The following is a 22,821-nucleotide window of genomic DNA, read 5'->3' as shown; positions in this document are numbered from 1 at the left end:
TTGATTATTTTCATATATACTTGTGATGGCTTTTAGGATATTATTTGGTATTTGTCTTTCTTTTAATATGTTAAATATGTTTCTTTTAACTTTGTCAAATGCTTTTTCAAAGTCAATAAATGCAATATGTGTTTCTAAATTGTATTCTCTTCTTTTCTCAATTATTAATTTTAGGCAAAAGGCTGGGTGTATACATGATCGTCCTTTTCTAATCCATTCTCACCTTCTAAAATAAAGTTTTCGGAATATTTCATTAGTTTGCTATTTAAGATTCTGCTATATATTTTGTAACATGAATTTAGTATACTGATACTTCTATAGTTTTTAGGGTCATTTCTATTACCTTTTTTAAAGATAGAAATCACAATTGCTTTTTTCCATTCTATTGGGGAGATACCAGTTGAATACATTTTATTTAAAAAAAAATGAGTCTTTCTTTGAATCTTGTTCCTGCATATTTATATAGTTCTGAACCTAGCTTATCTTTTCCAGGTGATTTTCCATTTCTTGTTTTGTTCAGGCTGATTTCTAATTCTTCTTTAGTTATTTCATTTTCGTTAACTGTTTGCCAGTTGTCTTTTTTAAAATATTGTCTGTCCACAATTCTGTATAGTAATTTAGAAATTCTTCTGATTTCAGTTCAGTGTTTAATTTTATGTTTTCTTTGGTATCGGCATTTAAGTGTTTCAAAATCTTATATACATTGGGTTTTATTTTATATAAATCATGTTCTAAATTAGAAACAAATTTGTTCCATGATTCTCTGTCTTTTTTGGTTCTTAAAGATACAACAACAAAAGATTGGTTCTGGTATAGTATGCCCACAGACAAAGACCCTTCAACACTTGTGCGCATGTCAATAGAAGGAGAATCCATTCCAATAATAGGGTAATCATTCTGTATTGTGGGATGAGTGTTTATTATTACATCAGAAAATTAACTTCTCTTTTATGATCATTGTAGTTGTTAAAGTGGTAACTATTTTGCTTGTATAACAGTTGGAAAACTTTACGTATAAAGGACGTGATTTCGCATGCTTTATACATAAAGTATACGATGTTGTTGACTAATTTGTACTTCGCCTTATTTCTTTCTCCCCTTCATCATGAATTGACTCTTCTTGGCAGTCTGCCAACGAGAGCTCTCGCTTCTGTGGTTGGACTATATAACTGTCTGGTTGTATAATTATACGACCAGACAATGGTGCCATATAAAAAAAAAAAAAAAATTGTGTACCTCTTTTTAATGAACCTGTTTAGCTCACTGACTCCTTAAGTCTGATAGATATGTGGCACGCTATTTAAAAGTGCAAAGAGCCTAAGTTCTCTCCCAAAACAGTGCCTCCTTTGAAAGGATTAACCCTCTTTCCCCCCCACAAAAAAAAAGTCAAAACCAAATCCCAATTTGACATTTTTCTTAAACTTTTTGAATAAAATAGAATGGTGATTGCATCTGTAATTCCCTGAAATTAGTTTTTTATCACACACAAAGCAAACCAGCCAGAAGAGCAAATGCAATTAATGTACATAATTACACTCGCCACATATCCTTGTATAAGGAACTAAGCAAAATTCATAACCCTAACTTTTTTTGAAAACTAGGTTCAGTTGGAGTCTTAACTTTCATCATTCATGGAATGTTGGTGTAAAACTGTTATGTCGTGACAGTTCTTTATTTTTTTATACTTTATGTTCTCCTACTTATATCACTTATCTTAAATTATCACTGTGTAGTGTTATCACTTTAACTATATATTTCTATGGTCTATACACGTGCAAATATCAGAACATTATGCTCTCTCATCTACAGTAAAATCTATCCACACAATTGACCGTTTCTTAGAATGATTAAGTATATTAAATAATTAACAAAGGGTAGACTTCTGAATAGAGTCCGATCCTCAGCAATAACGGTCTGAAGTCACCTCCTAATCAGGTTCTGGCAATATTTATTTGATCAAGCTGTGCCAGCTGGATCCCTAGGTTTAAAATTCCTCTTAACCAAGGAGTAACCTTCAGAAAATATACTAAGCAAATCAATCTATTAATTACTCTTTATCTCAATTTTATCCATCTCTATTAAAATACTTTAGTTCGCAGTCGTAGTCTCTTTCATATAATACTTTCTTGCTCAGATTCAGGTATTAGCAAGCGGTGCATTGGATTCAATTCAAGGCACAAAACAGGTTAAGATATTCAAGATACATTTATTAAATTCCTAAGATTACACATTTACAAGAATATACTCAATTGGAATAGAGGTATCCTAAGTTTTAAAATTAAACATAGCAACTATAATTCACATAACCTATCCAATCATAGGTTAATTTCACAGCACCAAGTTTTGTTAGCATCTTCTAAATATCCTTACTAGTCTACACATACTCTCAAAACAATCGCATCGATAGCTTTATAGATCATTACAACAATTAATTCAAACTGCAATTCATTCTTATAAATACTTGAGAAATGGCCTTTAGATTTAAGACACTGTTATCTAATATTCACTATAGTCCTTCCTACAAGATTAGAGTTCTAAAATATAACATCTCTTTTCTTCTATATTAAAATATTCCTTTCATTTTTAACAAAAGAATTATAAAAGGTTTTACATTACCATATTTCTGGAAACTCATTCAGTCAGTCAATTTTTCTTACTTCATCCCACGGAATGTTTAATTTTCTCCTAGACGATTGACTCGCATGCTAGACTTGGACTTCATTGTTCTGCCTTTTCTTCCCATCGTCGACTAGAAACAGCATGGCTCGGATCAATCCATGTGGATGTATATAGCGCCCAGTTCCTTCAAGCTTACTCGGGAGGCTACCGATTCTCTCCTTGTCGATTCCTTCCGTACGACATCGTGAACCGATGGCAGTGAATAGCTACACACTATCGATAAGATTTCAAACTCTCTCCAACTCCACAAGAAAATCCAAAGCAGACTAAAGACCTCAAGAAAGAGCTTTAAAAAAAAAAAAAAGCCTCAAAGTGGGGGCAAACCCCTTTTATACCTTCTACTTTTTGTGCCCTCTTCGCTACCATACCTCTGCTCGGCACCCTCTTTTGCGCACATGCCTTGTATTCTATTTGTGTCTTCGTGGAGAACTCCATGTGCGTGCTGCGTCTTCCTGGAAAACATAGAGCACATGCCGTTCTGCACATAAATAATTTGCTGTGGGCTACACAATTCACCTGAAGTTTTCGTTAGTGGACTTTGAACCTCTGTTACTATGTCCTAACATATATATTATAAAGAATACTTCTTCCATTAGAATTTCTTACAAACAAATGACATTTACCTTTAAGTAATATTACAAAATTTGTACTAGCATATGATTCCTTAAACAATTAGTATCTTTACCTATGTACAAGCATTTTCGTTATTGTTTAGCTAAACTTGTTGACTCTTGAACAAAATATTTCTTTAAGGAAATCTATTCATTCAAGATCCAACAAAACCTAGTTTCTCTGTCTACAGTCTGCTTGGCTCAATTGGACAACTTTCTCCTTCCTGTCCTCACACACATTTTAAAAAGTCAGAACCCAACACATACAGGTCCACTCCTCCATGAGATTTGTAACCATGCTTATTGACATTCATATCATTATCACATTTGCATACCTTCACCAAACACACACACACACACACACACACACACACATACATTCTCACCATTCCTCACATGATCTAGTTTCCTATTCTGTCCAATTCAGGTCTTGTGCCAGTAGTTTCTCCTGCTGTTATTATTCTTAAGCAGTTGATGAAAGAACGTGTATGTAGTATTTATATTGCTTTTATTTATTTTGTAAAAGCACATGAGGTTGTCATGCTAAATTGAAGTGTAAGTTTCAATGCATGGGTTTAGATATCAAGTTAGTGAATTGGATTGAAAATTGTTTAACCTTTGTATCAGTGATGTCACTGTTATTCAAGGAGATATTCAGTCATTTGCTGATGACATGAAGCTGGGAAAGATGATTAGGTGTAATTCCAATATAGTGGCTCTTCAAGATGATCTTGAAGATGTTGAAAGTGTTTCCACTTAGTTATGCTATGAATTCAAGATGCCTAGAAATTATATTCTTGGGATTTAAGCTCTTCAAGATCATAAATTGAAGATGCCAATTTTCGGCATCTTTAATTTATGATCTTGAATAGCCTGGAAACTGTCTTCTGGTTCCAATAGAATCTCTCCACTTGTACTCAGACATAATGCTTCAGAGTTAACACCTGTCCTATTGTGTTGATAATCTTCTATATTTAGCTGACACTTATCCCAAGCCTATATATGTGGAAGCAAGATATATTCAGCCTATTCCAAAATAGGGGAGATTAGTCTACCAGCAAGCTATCAACCAATCGCCATCAACCCAACCCTCTCCAAAATAACACGTCATCAACAATCATTCTCACATTACCTAGAGGCCTGCCAATTAATTGGCAATGATCAGTATGGATTCTGCCAATCCAAATATATCACCCTCCACTGCATTTGCCAGGAAGGGGTTTGAAGCAGTATACTGTTACTCTTGACATTTCCAGATCTTTTGATAATCTCTAACATTGAGGCATCTTCAGTAAATTGCCATTCCATTGCCCATCACTCTCTAATTGGGTAGTCAGCTTTCTGTCTGGTCATTTGCTGCATGGTGGATTCTTGCTTTGAGTTTTACCACCAATGCAGAATTTTGCTAAATCACCTACCCTCTTTCTGCTATGCATAAATTAGTACTGTCAATTCAAATCCTATCCACAGTTTTGCTGATGATAGTACACTCCATTCATATTGCCTGTTTGACAAACCATAAAATACTCGCATTCCAGCTTCAAGATCAACTACAACTAGTGCCTTAAACACTGATCTTCATACCATCCTTCAACAGGACAAAGACAGCCAGGTTATCATCCTCAGTGCTGCCAAGACATGGTCTTGCCTTTTCTCTCTCAAAAGGAATCTCAGCTCATCATACCCTGCACTTAGTAATATACAAAGCACTAGACATAATGGGATCCTCTCAGATGCATTGTTTCAGCTCAATATATCTCTTCTAAAGGTATATTCTCAGTGTGTGTGTGTGTGTGTGTGTGTGTGTGTGTGTGTCTTCTAAATGCACTGAATCTCCTCTTCCTCTTTAATTCCATTTCTCTCTTTCGTCTTCTAGAACATCCATTCTTATGAGTTGCTCTTCACTAACTACACTTCCAGTTTACTGGGTGAACAATGAAATCAGATGAACAGCATGTGAAAAGCTGTTATCAAAGAAGTATAAAATAATAATGGTCAGATGCACAAGAAGTATTTATTCACTTTACTCTTGATATCCAGTTTGTATGATTTGTTTTCTTTCTCAATTCCTATACTCTACCTCTTTTCTCAATCCATGTCCATGAGATAAATGTAATACAAGATTTTAGTGTTAGATTTTTTGATATTCTCCCAAGATGTTGCGAATGAAGTATCAACCCTGATACTTCATTCACTGCTGCTGTTGGCGAGAGTGAACATGAGATACTAGTTATTTGAGAGGTAGTCGTATAGTAAATGTGGAATTATTAGGCAGGTGATTATGCAAAGCTCCATAACAGTGTTGAACCACATCCTGTAGGGATATCACCAAATCCAACACCTTATGTTCCTATCACATGCTGCTTTAAGATATCTTAAAATAAAGTGCACTATTATCAGTGTAGTGCATGGTCGTTACGGTGGTCAGTCACTGAGAGAGAGTGATTTCTGTATTGGAGAAAGCAGGTAGGTGTGAATCAGAAGATCTGGTGCACTCTTCCATTGATGGAGAAGTTCTCATGATGGCATATAGTGACTGATCAGAGAGAATATGACTACCCATTTACCAAGGGCAGAAGGTAAACTTGAAGCAATAGCAGTTTGCTGCACATGTCCAGCGGTGGGTAATGTAGGCTAGGAGATCCTTTGTAGATCCTGTGTGGTGAAATACATACTGGTGGAGGCTTCCAGGTAGAGAAGTTGACTGTGGATTCTCTATAATTTTAAGAGGCTCTGAAGTGATGGCATACTTCATTTTTCTTTAACGAGTAAGCTGAATATTGGCTTGCTTCCACACTATGAGGTAGATGCTAGCTGAGTATAAAATAGTCACAATGCATAATTTGTATCACAAAGAGACACGATTAAACAACATGTGTTGAAAACTTTTTCACTTGGTTATATCATACTATAAATTAAAGATTAAACCATTAATAAAGAGACATTTTCAGGAATACAATGTTAAAATTGTAGTAGCATACACAAAGACACACAAGAAATAAGTGAAAGAAATGAGATTAGAATAAATTAAGTCAAAATACTATACATTATATATACCAATTATATATTATATATAAAATATATATACTATATATACCAACAGTGCCCATAAACACCTTCTATGGGCACTGTTGGCTAGCCTTAGATGGAGGCCTAAGCATTAATGTTTCCCATATTTTGGGAAGTTTAATACAATCATATTTATTCAGATTAGACTGTTTTTTTTTTTTAAGTCTGCTACTAATTCTAAAAGTCTCCAAAAGTTACATAGGGCTAAATGTCCTCGCCTACTCCCATATACGGGAATAAAAAGGCGTCGATTTTTTTTTTTTTTTTTTTTTACTAATTCTAAAAAATCCTTCAAGGTTTTAGTGTTAGTGTTTATATATGCTTCAATGAGCATGATAATTTTCTTTCATGTAATTCTGTGCAAGTTATCCAAGGCCTGGTCTGCTAGACCTGACTGACCATAGTTGTGGTGGCAGATGTATTTTTTTGTTTTCTTCTAGGCAGATGCTAGCAGATCTCCCAGTCTGACCATAATAAGTTGCAGAACAGGTAACATTTTAAACACCTGGAATAGTAAGATTTAAATGTTATAATGGGTGTATCTGGATGGAAACACAAATCAGCAATATTTGCAAATGATAAGACCAATGGATTAAATGGAAATTTTTTATGGATTAGTTTGGATTTTTCACTAGTTGTTTTGTACTTGTTGCATGCTCAACGTAGGTGAGAATGAAGCTGAAATTCTTATCCCAGACCATTTGCAATATGCTGTTTTTTCTTGGAATGGCTTTGCTACATCTGTTGGTAAACGATAGATTGGATAGTGACTAAGAATTCTGAATGGAGTAAATTATATTCTTGTTTAATCCTTCACCCACATGTAAGCAAACAGTTTTTGTGAAGTATCTTCCCATGCTGATTTTGTTTGCTTACACTTGGATAAAAGATTAAAACAAGAATATAATTTCTTGTGAAGTTTTGACTTACTTTGTGGCTAGGTTTGAAGAATGGGGCTTTTGAAATTGGATGAAGTAGGGAATGAAGGACTTCATTCCAGTGAAAATTATTAACTCAGTCATCAGATGCTAGGATTGGAAGAATAGACAGTGGTCTTAACCTGAAAGAATGAGTAATGATGTGGAGGTTATTTTCCTCTGCCATTAATACCAAAGGATATGTTTGAGAGACTAAGGGAAGAATAGAAACTTGTACAACATCATAGTATGAGTTATTGCATTCTGGTTGCTAGATGGATTTTGAACATTTCTTATAGCAGATATTTCTGCATCTTTGATAATGGAACTGAAAAAGGAGAAGCCATTAAAGATATGAACATTTAAAGTTACCTTGAAGATAACTTCTGTTTGGGCAGTAGACTGCAGTAAATCATGCTTCTAGGATAAGAAGTTGAAGTAGATATTATGATTATCAGAAATTGGAGAATGGTAAAGACAGCAGATAAATGTTATTGAATTGGTAGGGAAATTTGAAGCCAGAGAACTTAAAAAATAGGAATTCGATATTCTCTATTATAGATTATCCAATTGGAAGAAATCAGAACATAATTTGGACATCCAAGTGCCCAAACTATGTGCTACATACAAATATTAACTGTAATTTGGTATATTCTGCATACTGTCCTTGTTGTAATTGATATTTGAGGCTTCGGTTAGAGATCTGAATGTTCTATTAATTCAATCTGTGTTTATGTTTAACTGAATGTGGAAATTCCCCCCCCCCCCAATAAGATTTTTTAAAAAAAATTCTGGTGTTATTTTTGAGTGAGGCTTTAATTTGCACTGACCATGATTCCCTCCCTCCCCCCACACACCTTGTCCCTTATATCATTTGTCAAGTCATAAGTAACTGTTATCAAACCTCCATGGAGACAATTCATTGGGAGGTCTTACTCTTACACATACAGCTCATCATACGGTGACTTAAATGCATTCACCATCTCTGCACCACCACCACCACCATGCTTTCAAGCAATGCAGTCTATGTTAAAAAAAAAAAAAAAAAAAAAATCATCACCTCCTTGCTCTCTCTCTCTCTCTCTCTCTCACACACACACACACACACACACACACACACACACACACACACACACACACACACACACACACTCTCTCTCTCTCTCTCTCTCTCTCTCTCTCTCTCTCTCTCTCTCTCTCTCTCTCTCTCTCCTTATATAACTTCCAAGGATAGCCTCTTTTCCCTTTCTCTGCTCATTCTGTGAAAAATGTAGAGAGGTGTGTTACACACTTATATACAGGGTGACCATAAATTAACTTTCCCTCTTTGGAGGTATCTGTAGCTAAAACTAATACATGGAATGAAACCACATTTTATATTGATACTTCCGAAGGCATGGGGAGATGAATTACACACACACACACACACACACACACACACACACACACACACACACACACACACACACACACACACACACACACAAAAAAAAAAAAAGATTTAGTACCAAAAGTTGCCAATAGGGGAAATTTTGGCGCTGACGGAGCCAAAAGCAGTCAAATATTTGCATCGATAAATCAAATAAAAATTGATTTATCAACGAATTTTGGAAAATTTTGTCATTCCTGCGTTGCAGCAAAGACAATGTTTGGACTTCGTAATTTTTATGGAGTATGGCCACAGATTGAACGTTCAGTACAGCACCTTTTACACCAGCATTTCAGTAATGAGAGGGTTATCAGTCAGTTCTTTCTGACGGCATGGCCACCTCGATCCCCGGACATCATGTGATTTTTGGCTGTGAGAGTATTTGAAATCAGTTGTGTATGTATGTTGGAGTTCCCAACTTGCATGTCTTGAAAGAGAACATAAAACTGGCTGTTATGAACATCCAATCTGACTCCTTACGCTCAGCTGTAGAGTATGTTGCGCACCGGATGCAATTTGTTGTACACAAGAAAGGTCAGCACATTGAAAATTGTGTATGTGGTCTAGGGGACCCTGATTCTGAAGAATAAAACATTATTTTCTGTGAGTTCAATCGCTACATTAATTTCTGTCTCTCTCACCAGTTGTTGTTTTGGTTTAATTATTATTATCATTGTAACGTGCCACATATCCAGCTGGAATGAGTGACGCGACTGTCACTTACACTGTAGAAATGATATTATTCCATTTTATCTGCTTTTAATGTAATTATCTGCTTGTTTTTGGCTCCACCATTGCCAAAATTTCCCCTATCGGCGACTTTTGCTACTAAATCTTTTTTTTTTTTTTTGCGGAAATCATCTCCCCATGCATTCAGGAGTCTCGATATAAAATTTGGTCTCATTCCATTTATTGGTTTTAGCTACAGATACCTCCAAAGAGGGAAAATTATGGCCAATTTTATGGCCATCATGATCATGTCGGCCACCTTCTTTCTATCCACTAGACGCTGTAATTTGCATTCCCTTGTTCTGTCTTCCTACTCAACATTCTAGACCAGAAACCTTTTTTAGTCAATCATCTCTGAACTCTTTCCAACATCTCATCATTTTGAAAGTTAAGCAATATCAAATCTATACATAGTAATTTATGTATGGTCTGATCAAAGACTTATACAATGGAATCATCCTCATATTATAGCAATGATGCAAAGACGTCAGTGTCTTTGCATCATTGCTATAATCTGCTGTGCTGCCCTCACAATTTTAGCAAAATTTCCCCAAAATTTCAGATAACTATCCCCAATTGCCAAATTTCAACATCTTTGCTACATTGAATGAGCCCACTCATTTGCCCATTCATCCAGTCTGTTTAAGTCCTGTTGCAAAGCTAGAACATCTGTTTTACTCCTTGTAGTTCTTCCTAACTTTGTATCATCTGCAAACAGCCGTATATCACCAAGCTCCTCCCATTATCATTTACATACAAATTAAACAACAGACCCTTGGACACACCACTAATGATTTTAATATGGCTTAAGATGATAGTTGGCCCTCAAAAACTCAAATTCATTCTCTTCGATCCTAGATGCTGCTTTGTCATTCCAATCTGTATTATCATAATTGAAATAGCCCATAATGATTACTTTTTTTCCCTATTAGCCAGGCCAATTTGCCTCTTAATTTCCTTCTCACTGCCCTTTACACTACTGTTCAACACTGAACTAAATATTTCCTCTTGTCCATCTCATACCATACTGCTTCAAAACTACTGTCATTATTTGGTTGTTTTATTTCCACTTATTTTATTGCCCTTATTTTGAATACTTCTAGCCCATTTGTGGTTCTATCAAACTCTCTACTGATTCCACTTCTTTGACATGACTTCTCCTTTCCCCTCCACTTCTCTCTCTCTCTCCAAACCTTAATGTTGCTCCTATATCCCTGACAGACTCAATATTTTCTTGTACTCTCATTCATAATCACTAATATGCTTATTATTCTTTTTGAAAGACCAACATATAGCATTTTAGTGGTGTCATGCTGATGAATAGTAGGCAGTCTATGTAAGCAACATGTAATAAAGTGATATTCTCAAATATATCCATACTGAGACACTAGATCTTCTCATCCTAATATGGGTTGAACAGTATCTCCTTTCCCACCACCACTACTTTGCTCCTTCCAGGCAGGTCTTGACAGGATTATGCACCATTTCATCTGACTGGTAAGCTTCTTGATACTTCACCTCATATATCGGGCAGTTTGTGATTGCCTGACATATGTTTTTGTCTTTCTCAAGCTAGTCTATCCTTGCTGTGGGGGACAAAATTTGAGCTTTCTATGATGTATGTATTTTTTCTCCCTTTTATAAAACATGCATTTAATAGAGACAAAACTACACAAGTGTTTTGTGGAGTAGGAATCTGCTTCTTGCAATGAGTCATGGGGACACTGCAGAAATACCAGTTAATAAGTTCCTTTTTTTTTTTTTTTTTCCTGTTTCTGTAAATGGTTCAAATTTCAGGCATCTATAGTTGTACTTTTTAGAATTGGAACCAAAGAATATTTACCATGACGTATTTGCAGGAAGTTGTTGCTTAGTTATGTGTAACATGTTAACAGTGAAAATATTTTGATCATTCGATAACTTGACAACTAATTATGTGTTTATAAACCTTTTTTTTACACTTGGTATTTATTATTATTTTCGTGACACCTCCAAGGAGTCCGAAGACTCATCGCGGGAGGACACCTATTGTACAACTCTCCGTCTCCACCTCTACACCATTCTATTTGAAAATTATCAGTCTCCAAACATGCTTATCTTAATGGAAGTTTTTTCACTTGGCTATGCTACCAATTATATGTTTGATTTAATCCTTTATCCAAGTGTAAGCAAACAAAGTTTGCTCCTGAAGTACTTTCAGGACTGGGGCAACTCATGGCAAAGGTGGTATAACTTCTCATCACTTGCCTTAGTATCCCATAATGCAAAGCACATCTCCCTGTGGACATGTATAATGCTATGCATTAAGGGACGGGTCCCTTACTGGTTACCAGTCTGGGTACGAAACCCAGACTGGTTTCAACCTTTATTGAGGGCTCATCAGTGGGAGCCAGACCCAGAGGTGGTGATACTAAGGTGGAAGTAATGGAGAAGTTATTTCCATATATCAGTTGCCAAAAGGGGTCGCACCTTATTGCCATGAGTTGTCCCAGTCCTGAAAATACTTCAGGCACAAACTTTGTTTGCTTACACTTGGATCAAGGATTGAACCAAACATATAATTGGTAGCATAGCCAAGTGAAAAAACTTCCATCAACTTATCTCTAATCCAGAGAATTTTAATAATAAAGTGTGACACCTTTTGGCAACTGGTATATGGAAATATGACTTCTCCATTACTTCCACTTTAGCATCACCACCTCTGGGTCCCACTGATGAGACCCCAATAAAGGTCGAAACCGGTCTGGGTAGTGGCCCTTCCCTTAATGCATAGCATTATACATCTCCACAAGGAGATGTGCTTTGCATTATGGGATTCTAAGGCACGTGATGAAAAGTTATTCCACCTTTGTCAAGAGTTGTCCCAGTCCTGAAAATACTTCAGGCACAAACTTTGTTTACACTTGGATAAAGGATTAAACCAAATATAATTGGTATGCTCAACTGAATTGCATGCCTGTTGTATAATATACAGGTATGACTAATCCAAAGTGGAATATGCCTAGATTAGATTCTTTAGGAGTCTGGAGTAAGCTTTCTTCTGAATATGGCATACTGGGAATATCCCGGTCTACTGTATGGTTAATAGTTAAGGTACAGTGGGCCAGCCCAGAAAATGCCAGTGCATTTTTAAATGTCTGCTTAAAAATATATATAATTGAATTAAATTCAAACTGCATGGTGAAATTTAAAAAAAAAAAAAAAAAAACTTGATTTTTAATAATATATCAAATAAAATTGAGTCAAGTTAAATAATTTGTTACATTAAGTGTCCCCATTAAGTGATTATCATAGTACAGAAGAAATTTTGTATCTTATATGGATTGCCAAACAAATAGTTAATAGTTATCTGAAGGAAAAGTTTGGCTATGCTAATATATACTTTGAGCATTAACCACACTACCGGCCAAGACATCTATAGATGTCAAAGTTATCATGGATGCGAAGTGCATATTAAAATTGTAATACCATTGATATTACATATGAAGCATATGAGGATGCGTATTTGATCCATAATGGCCGGTAAGGTGGTTAATAAGGATTTTTTTTATTAGTCATGAATTTGAAACTTATACAGATAGTTTTGCTTTATCCCCCCATGGCTTATTTTAGGGTTTATAATTAGCACAAAAAAAGATATAAAAATATATAACAGCAGAGCTATCCAAACACTGAAAAACTCATTACAAGCAAGAATGCAAAAATCATGTCACATTCATTAACTGTCATGAGGTAAAGATTGAAAATAGTTGTTAGGAAAATTAAAATCTGAGATGTTAGAAGATTTAATGAGAGATTTACAGATGCTACAGGGACGTCCTGAAAGTAAGTTCTGTTTTTAAATATTTTCACTGCAACACTGCGATCACAATGGTGTGTGCATGCGTGCTGAGTTTGTTGATTCCTTAGCAAGGCTTTGGTGCCATTTTCAGACATTCTCGCAGTGCATACACTTCTTGGTGTGTGTTTATAATGTCTAAGAAAATCAAATCGCCTTCCACATGTAAAATTGAATCACCTGTCATGTGAAATTAGATCAGTTATCAGTTTCTTGAATGCAAGGAATGTTAAAGCAGCTGAAATTCATTGGCAAATTATTGAGGTTTATGGAGAACGTACCATTGAATCACTCATTACATGAAGATGGATAAGACTTTTTAATGAAGGAAGGACAGGTGTGCACGATGATGAACAGAGCTGGCCACCATCTTTAGTGACTGACGATTTAGTGCGTTCAGTTAAAGAGAAGATTCGACAGAATAGGGGGTTCACTACGACGTCACTCTCGCTGCAATTTCCAGAAGTTTCATGTTCATGTCTTCATAAAATTGTGTCAGAGAAACTGAATTATCGGAAATTGTGTGCATGCTGGGTGTAGAAGTTGCTTACAGAACAACGAAAAGCAAATCGGCTGGGCAGTGCGTTGGAATTCTTGACACGCTACCATGAGGATGGTGATGCTTTACTGAGCAGACTTATCACAGGGGGACAGGATTTGGGTGTTGCACACGATCCCTGAATCCAAACAACAATCCATGGAGTGGAGGCACTCATCATCACCAGTCAAGATGAAATAGAAGACAATGGTTTCCACCTGGAAAATCATGTGCACTGTGTTTTGGGATAGAAGGAATTTTGCTGGTACAATCAATAAGAGTATGTACTGCTAAACCCTTAAGAAACTGCGCTGTGAGATCCAGAATAAATGACATGGCATGCATACCAGGTGCACTGTTTTGATTCATGATAACGCCTGCCCACACACGGCCAGTATAACACAAAAACTTCTCGCCACCTTCGCTGGGAACAATTCCATCATCCCCCATATAGTTCTGACCTCATGCCAACTGACTTTCACCTGTTCAAACATCTGAAATCTTTCCTTGGCGGCTGGCAGTTTCAAGACAATGATGAGGTCAAAGAAGCAGTCAATACATTGTTTGTGTCACAGGCAGCAACCTTCTACAATGAAGGTATACAACTCTTGGTGCCCTGTTATGATAAGTGCCTGAACAGTGATGGAAATTATGTAGAAAAGTAGTGAAAGATGTCTACTTTAATTTCCAATAAAGTTTTTTGCAAGTATATTTTTGTTTCTCTGACAGCCCATCGGAACTTACTTTCTGGACATCCCTTGTATTTAATGTAAGTCTGATTTCTTTGAGAGAACCATGTGAATGGATATTTAACAGATTCTTTTAGGTGTCCAGAGTAAACGTTTTCTTCTGAATATGGCATATTGGGAATGTCCCTGTCTGCTGTATGTTTAGTAGTTGAGGTATAGTGGGCCAGGCCAGATTTTTCCCTTCCTTTATGCTCAATATCCAACATATTCCTTCTTTCTCACCTCAAATCCATGGCTTGTCTGCCCTATGTAGGCCAGATAAGAAAGAAGAAACATGTTGGAGATGTTGAGCATAAAAGATCTGGACTGGCAAACCATACCACAACTACTTGCCGTACAATAGACAGGGATGTTCCTACACATTTGAAAATCTCATTAAATATTAATATCTCAGATTTCAATTTTGCTGACAATCATCTTCAGTCTCATGACAGCATGCCACACAACAGAGCTTGCATTATTTTTTTTTTCTTTTTTTTTTTTAGGATGAATTTATTCTCTTTTTGTAATTTTTTTTTTTTTTCTTATCTGTGTTTGGAGTCATTCAGACACTGAAGAAGGATATAAAAATATATATTTAAATCCTTTTTTGATACTACATTAAAGATACCAAGAAATTTTATATTTGGTTTTAATCCTTTTCCTTGAAATATATTCACATCTAAGTTACTTGTAGATAGAGGATGATGATTTCATATCACTCGCCTTTATGTATCTCATAATGCAAAGCACAACCCTTTTGGATGTGTATAATGCAATGCATAATGGGAAGGGCCACAACCCAGACCAGTTTTTACCTTTATTGAGGTCTTATCAGTGAGAGCCAGACTCAGGAGAGATACCAAGGGTGAAGTAATGCAGACGTCATATCATATATATCTCATATACAAGTAGCCAAAAGCTGCTTTACCAAGTATAAAATTTCTTGGTATCTTTAACGTATAATAAGCACAAGGTAAAAAACTTTCTACTTTTTTGATACTACTTATAAACCCCTGAAGAAGCCACCATTTGGAGGGGGTGAGAGTGAAAATTAATTTTTAAAAAAATCCTTGTTTAATGCTTAGTAATTTTAGTGGTTAAAAAAAAAAACTACAAAAATATATTTTTTTTCTCCTGCTTATTGTAACTTGAACTCTTGATATGCTTTTTCTGAGGATTTTTTCCCTTTGTTTGCCCATGCTTTTTAGTTTAAAATTAGAGATCAGGACAACAGTTCTCCTAGTTTATCTTCCGAAGATCCTTACCATTGGAGGCCAACACACATAAACACAATTCCAGAAGACTCTGAACTGGAGCCTAAAATGACAGACTCCCGTCTGTAAGTATTATAAAACAATTACTTGCATGTTAAGAAATCTAGGTTTTGATCATTTTACACGAATTGTGAATTCATCATTGCTAATATTTAAACAAAACATTAGTATATTTGCATGTTGATTGAAAACAATAATTTCCATTTTATTAATAATTCCAATAATTAATAATTTCCATTGCTAGAATTAAGCTTAATATATCTTGCATATATTTTGAAATATGTCAGGAAATCAGTAATAATTTAGGTGAAAAAGTATAGGCTGGTTGGTGGATAGTGTGATGCCACTGTGTTATTACCATATTTGCTTATCTTTTTGTGTTAAATTAATCTGATTGGAATATCAGAGAATAAAACTGAATTACCGCATTCTCCACACTTACAAATTGAAAGATAATCTGTGAAGTGCAGAAGTGATAGAGTATTTAATACGATTTACTCATGTCCATCCACTAATTATAATTTTGGAAATGGAGATAGGGGCCTTGTAAAAAAGCATAAGATTTTTTATTATTGATCTGTTTTCATTGATTCATTTGTTTGCTTGTAATGCATGTATTGTATGTCTTAGAAATAACCACTACAAATTTGAAAAATGAATCCTTTATCCAAGGCAGATCAAATATTATTCTGATTAATGTAGACAATGTGTTTATTCACTCCATAAAGATTTGCAGTTTCATTTATGTGCTCATTATTGACATTCCTTGATAACTAACCATGACTAACTATATTAAATTTATCCCATTGTGATAAATTTCACTTTCTAGATTTTCATCAGTCCCACATATAAAATTGCAGCAAGTTCCTCCCTTCACACGTTAGTTTCTTTCTCCAAATGAAATTTTTGAGGTATAATCCAATTTGTTTATGAATAGTTAAATGTTCATAGTAAAAACTATTCCATATCATTCTAAAAGTCTAAAAATGGATTGGAACTCAGAAGAGCAGCATCCATAGAAATCCTGATGAATGTTCTCCACATTTAAAAAATATTCTTTAAATATTTTGATTTTTAGGTGGAGGGAAGTCTGAGTAAGGATCAAAGCTTGAATAACTTGGTGGAGATGTGTTTATAACCTATAAGGAATGTAGAGAATTAAACTTCTGACCCTACATCCAGCCCTCACTGTCTTGGACTTGCAATTTATGACAAGTTAAACAAACAAACACACACACACTTGTGTGCGTGAAATGATGAAATATCTAGCCTGCTTGCTGTTTTCAGTCCACTGTTTTATGTATAATTTTTTTAAGTAATTGCTAGCGAAGAACATCTAATATATAAAATGGATGAGACTTCAAGATAATTGCATTATCATGCAAAATGATGCCTTAACTTTTGTTTAGACTCTGGCTAGATTTTTTGAAAGTTTGCAAAATGAGTTTATTGCAGACGTTGCATTCAGAGGTCACATTGCTCAAGTATAGAAGCCAATAACCAATCCAAGTCATGATTTTTTGTGAAAATGAGAGGTAAGGCCTTGCTATATTATTCAAAAATCCAGAATAGTCAGGTTATATGTTAGGGGAGATCATGTTTTAGCACTCTACTTATGGACTACAATAAGATGACAAATTCACTGGATAAGAGAGATGCATATACAGTGGTATACTAAGAGTTTTCAAAGGCCTTTTGAAAAATTGCTACATGACAAGCTGGTAACTAAATTGAAACAGATGGGTTGGTTAAGAGACTAGTGAAATGGATAGGTTATTGATTGTCTGATAAGTATCACTGAGTTGTATATGAGGGATTGGTATCTCAAGAGAGGAAGGTCCCTAGCAAAGTATCACAGGGATTTGTCTTGAGGCCATTATTGTTACTTGTATGTTAATGATATTGAGACAGATTAACTGTCCCATGTACAGGTTTACTGTGTGTGTGTATATATATATATATATATATATATATATATATATATATATATATATATATGTATATGTATATGCAGTTGAGTCCGCGCGGTTAGCCTAGTGGCTATGCGCTTCGCAACCATATGCCTGGGGAAGGAGTGTCCTAGGTTCGATTCCCGTCGGTGACGTGAGGAGCTGAAGGATCTTCCTCAGCCATAGCCAAGTTAGCCAGTCTTGGGCGTGGACAGCAGGGTTTTTTCCCCAGTTTATTCTGGGGTTTTTCATCCCGCAAAGCAGGCAAACTGGCCTTGAGAACTCAACAACACTACAGGCCATAGGATACACCGAGGCATAAGGCTGACCACCTTATCCTGTAAACTGAGGTCCGATGATTAATGGACCCTCGACACCGCAAGGTAAAAGAGGGTGTAAGGAAGATGATGATGATATATGCAGTTGTTTGCTTATAATTCAAAGTTGGGAAGGACTGAGGAGCAGAGCAGATGTGGTCTTGCAGAGAGATCTCAGAGAGATCGACATTAAACTGACAGTCCACAATGTTGTGGACTGTTTAATGTTGGCAAATGCAAGGTCTTAAAATTTAGAGTTGGTTTTCAGTGGGATGAGAATATGTGAATGGTCCAGAGAAGATTCACTAAGTCAGTTTCAGGTCTATGGAATGTGGGTTATGAGGACAGATTGAAAAATTGCAACTTGCCAAGCCTTATGAAAAGGAGACAGGATATGACCTGTGAGTTGGTGAGGGGTTGTTACCAGATTAATGTGAAGATTTTTCATAGAGTAGAGGGAGACAAGAGAACACCCCTGGAAGCTGTATATGGAGGGTGTGAGCAAGAGAATGAGGAGCAGATTCTTTGTCTGAAGAGTGATTGAGGGGAATAAATTTCCTGAAAGCATGATAAGTGCAGAAATTGTGAATGAATTTAAGGTACAACTAGATCTCTTTGTATCAGTGTGGACCTCTCACGATGGGTTCTTTTGACTCCATGGAGGTGTGATGTTGATAATAATATACTCGCATATGTCTAAACAACAACAACAAAAAAAGGTATTCCTGTAGAAAGATTTTTTTTTTTTCATTTTGTCAAATTAAATTGAAAATGCAAAGAAATTCTTGTTTAATCATTTTTCCAAGCGTAAACAAACAAAGTTTGCATGTGGAGTTTCTTCACAACTAGAATACTTGTATATAGAAGCTAAAGACTTCACATTAATTGCCTTAGTAAAGGATATGTGCTTTGCATTATGGGATACTAAGGCAATTATTATTATTATTATTATGGGTATCTCCATGGAGTCAGTAGACTCATCGCGGGAGACCCAAACTAGCAAAACAATATCTGTCATATCTCTTCTTGAATTCATTTACAGACGAAGAGCTCACAACTAAGTCAGGCAATGAGTTCCACTCATTCACCACCCTCCAGGCAAAAAACCTTGTTCTGACACCTTTGTTAACCACACTCTTCTTTAATTTCCAGAGATGACCTCTTGTTCTTCCGTCACTATCACACAGCTGAAACATTTCCCCTGCATCATCCTATAAAAACCTTTCAGTAATTTAAATGTTTCTATCATATCCTCTCTTCTTCGCCTATCAACCAATCTCTGCAATCCACAAGCTCTCAATCTATCAATGTAGGGGGCATTTTTTATATCACTCACCAACTTGGTCACTCTTCTCTGCAACCAAGTAATCCTATGTGCAATCTTGGATACCTTAGCAATGTGTCCTCTGAACTTCATCTCCCTATCTACCAACACCCCTAAGTCCCTAGCCTCATCAATCTCTTGGAGTACTTTTCCATCAATGTAGTACACAGCTGGTAATCTGTTAATCCCAAAATGCATGACTTTACACTTTTCCACATTGAACTGACATCCATTATCTTTTGCCCATTTTACCAGCTTATTTAAATTATCCTGCAAACTTTCAACATCAGCTTGATTTTTTATTGCACTACACAACTTTGCATCATCAGCAAACAACTGAATATCTCCCTTTAAGCCATTTCCTATATCATTTATATACAAATTAAACAACATTGGCCCAAGCACAGAGCCCTGAGGCACACCACTGGTCACCTGCCTCATTCTGGAGTTGGCTCCTCCATACACCACCTTATGGTATCTCTCCCTGAGCCATTCTCCTATCCATATCACCAATTCAATATCCATTCCCATCTGCTCCAATTTGCATAATAGTGTTCTATGGGGTATCCTGTCAAAAGCCTTAGCAAAATCCAGAAGTACCACTGTGTAGCCTGTTCCTTTGTCCAACTCAGATGTTATTCTTATTATGAATAGTTAATAGATTGCTAAGGCAGGATCTACCTTTAACAAAACCATGTTGGCCTCTATAGAGTATCATATCCTGATCCACCCATTCTTGAATTTTGTCTTTAACCAACTTTTCCAATACTTTTACCACTACTCCTGAGATGGTGATTGGTCTGTAATTAACTGCCACAGTTTTAGAGCCACCCTTATGCAAAGGAACCACTATGCCTAACTTCCACTTCCTAGGGACCATACCAGAGTTCAAACTTAAATTAAATATCCATGTAAGAGGGGTTGACAATTCATTTGCACATTCACGCAACACCCGAGCTGATATTCCATCTAAGCCTACAGCAGTATTTGCATTTAAATTTTGCAATATATTTAATACCTCTGATTTTTTAGCTTCATTTCTCACATTAGGTATTGCTACAGGTATAGAGATATCCTCACTTGGGTGATAGACTTTTGAAAAGTGATCACTCAGTAACTCGACTATTACATCTGATTTTGTCACCTCAATACCATCGGCACCCACTAAAGTATCCTTCCGAAGTCATTCTTCCTCTTACTTGCCACATAGTGGAAGAACTCTTTGGGATTACCCTTGATCTCTTTGCTTAAGGTCTTCTCATAATCTGATTTAGCTTTTCTTACTATGCTGGTAACCTTCCTAGCTTGAGCCTTGTACTGCTCATGGGTGTACTGGTCGCCTTTCTCCTTGTAAATTCTCCATAACCTTTTCTTTTTTTGCAGATTGAGCTTGATACTACTGCTCATCCATTTAACGCCTGCCTTGTTTGACCTCCTGACCATGGGGACACAATCTGATATTGCTTTCCTCAGATACCCGCTGATTTTATCCCATGCACTGCTAACATCTTTCCCTTGCAATATGTTCTGCAATGGGATGGCTGCAAGCTCACTCCGAAACTTGTTATAATTGCCTAACCTGTAGTTCTGTATATACCCCTACTTAACAGAAAAATCCACAGATTTTGCAACCTCCCAAGTCAATACCACATGATCACTTTCACCAATTGGAGGTAACGAGGACACCTTACTTATGCATATAACCTCTGAACCAATAACCAGGTCCAACACTCTCACACCACGTGTCCCTTCAGTTATGTGCTGTTTCAAGTAATTATCTCATAGAAGATGTATGAACTCATTTTCTTTTTTGCTACGTGATATTTCCCCCTTCCAATTGATATCACCATAATTAAAATCCCCCATAATAATCACAAAGCCTTCACTCATTGCACGAATTTGCTGATGCATGAATTCAATATCTCCCCCTGTACTTCCTGGCCTATAGCAGCATCCAACTGTATATTTGGTTGCATTGGTCACTATTTTGCACCAGACTGCGTCAAATGAATTCTCATTCACATGTCTATCATACATCAGCTATCATCAACAGTACTCCTCCCCCTGTTCTATCTTTTCTGTCCTCCCTGAAAATACTGTACCCATCACATTCAATTCCATTGACCACATCTTCTGCTGACAGCCAAGTTTCACTAATGCCTACAACTTTTGGTGAGATTGCACTGACTAATGCCAAAAATTCTTCTCTCTTATTTCGAATGCTTCTAGCATTGGTATACAAAAATTCTAGATTCCCTCTAGATCTTGTACTGGCTTTAGAACTAATATATAAGTCACTAACTTCCGTAGTCCCATGCCGATTTTTATCCCCTCTCTTCTGCAATTTATTCTGCATATAAGGATCATTTAAATATACAATCAGTGCTAAAGTTTCTCTCTCTTACACTCAACCTTTTCAATATTAGTTTCCCTGCCCAATAACTTGAACTTGTTCAGAAAACAATAACTTCAATCGCTTATGTCCTTCCATGTTAAGATGCAGTCCCTCAATTAATGTGAAGTCCTTAGCCTCTATACACAAGTGGTCTAGTTGTGAAGAAACATCATGTGCAAACTTTGTTTGCTTGCACTTGGAAAAGGATTAAACAATAATATAATTTCTTGGCATTTTAATTTATAACCAGGAAGGAAAAAAAACAATTTCTACAACTTGCTCTATCTTTTCTGGGTCTGGGTACTGACCCTTCCCTTAATGCATAATACAACTGCAAGGGCTGGACGTCAATAGAGCATGGGAAGTGATCAAAGAGCATTTACAGGAGGTTATGGCTGATTATATACCTAAGGTCCGAATAGTGAAACAAAGAGGGGTTAAATGGATGAATAACACCATTAAGCTTGAGCTGCAAAAAAAAGAAACAACTATGAAGGGAATTTAAAGAAAGGGGTGACCTGCAGGCACACGAACGGTATAAAGTACAGGCCAGAAGGGTAACGAGTGTGGTAAAAACAGCAAAAGCCGATTATGAAAGGAAACTAGCTATGCAAGCAAAAGAGAATCCCAAACAGTTCTTTCAATATGCTGCAAGCAAGAAAAAAACTGTACATGGCAAAATGATTTTAAGGAATGACGATGGTAAAGAGTTCACTGAACCAGTCGATATAGTGGAGTTACTGAGCGCGCACTTTGCAAAAGTATATCATCCAGGTGGTGATGTTGAAAAAATGAAGGAACCATTAGTTTATATGGGAATTGTGATGAATGAAGTGGAGGTGAATAGTCTATTACAGAACCTTAATGTGAATACATCTGTCGGATTGGATGTTATACCGGCACGGGTCTTGCGTGAAGCGGCTAATGAATTATCAGTGCCCTTGACCATGTTGTTTAATCTGAGTCTCGGGTCTGGCTTAGTCCCGAAGGCGTGGAAAGAGGGGAAAATAGTTTCACTGCA

The 22,821-nt window shown here is 36.3% G+C and overlaps 1 protein-coding gene across 6 annotated transcripts in view; it reads left to right on the top strand.

Moving 5' to 3' along the window:
- LOC150108619 (catenin delta-2-like) overlaps nt 1–22,821 on the top strand; it is a 593,872-nt gene that overhangs the window by 232,750 nt on the left and 338,301 nt on the right. For all 6 annotated transcript variants that reach the window (XM_090390888.1, XM_090390887.1, XM_090390891.1 and 3 more), the window contains exon 4: nt 15,750–15,880. In XM_090390888.1, coding sequence (XP_090247014.1) covers nt 15,750–15,880 — 131 coding nt within the window. The remainder of the gene's footprint in view (nt 1–15,749; nt 15,881–22,821) is intronic.

This window comes from Typopeltis vanoorti, chromosome 3 (genome assembly GCF_054136105.1).
Source record: "Typopeltis vanoorti isolate ZY-2024b chromosome 3, IOZ_Tvanoo_1.0, whole genome shotgun sequence".
Lineage (NCBI taxonomy): Eukaryota > Metazoa > Arthropoda > Arachnida > Uropygi > Thelyphonidae > Typopeltis > Typopeltis vanoorti.
Note: the sequence above shows the minus strand (reverse complement) of the source record. Positions and strands in the feature narration are given on the sequence as shown.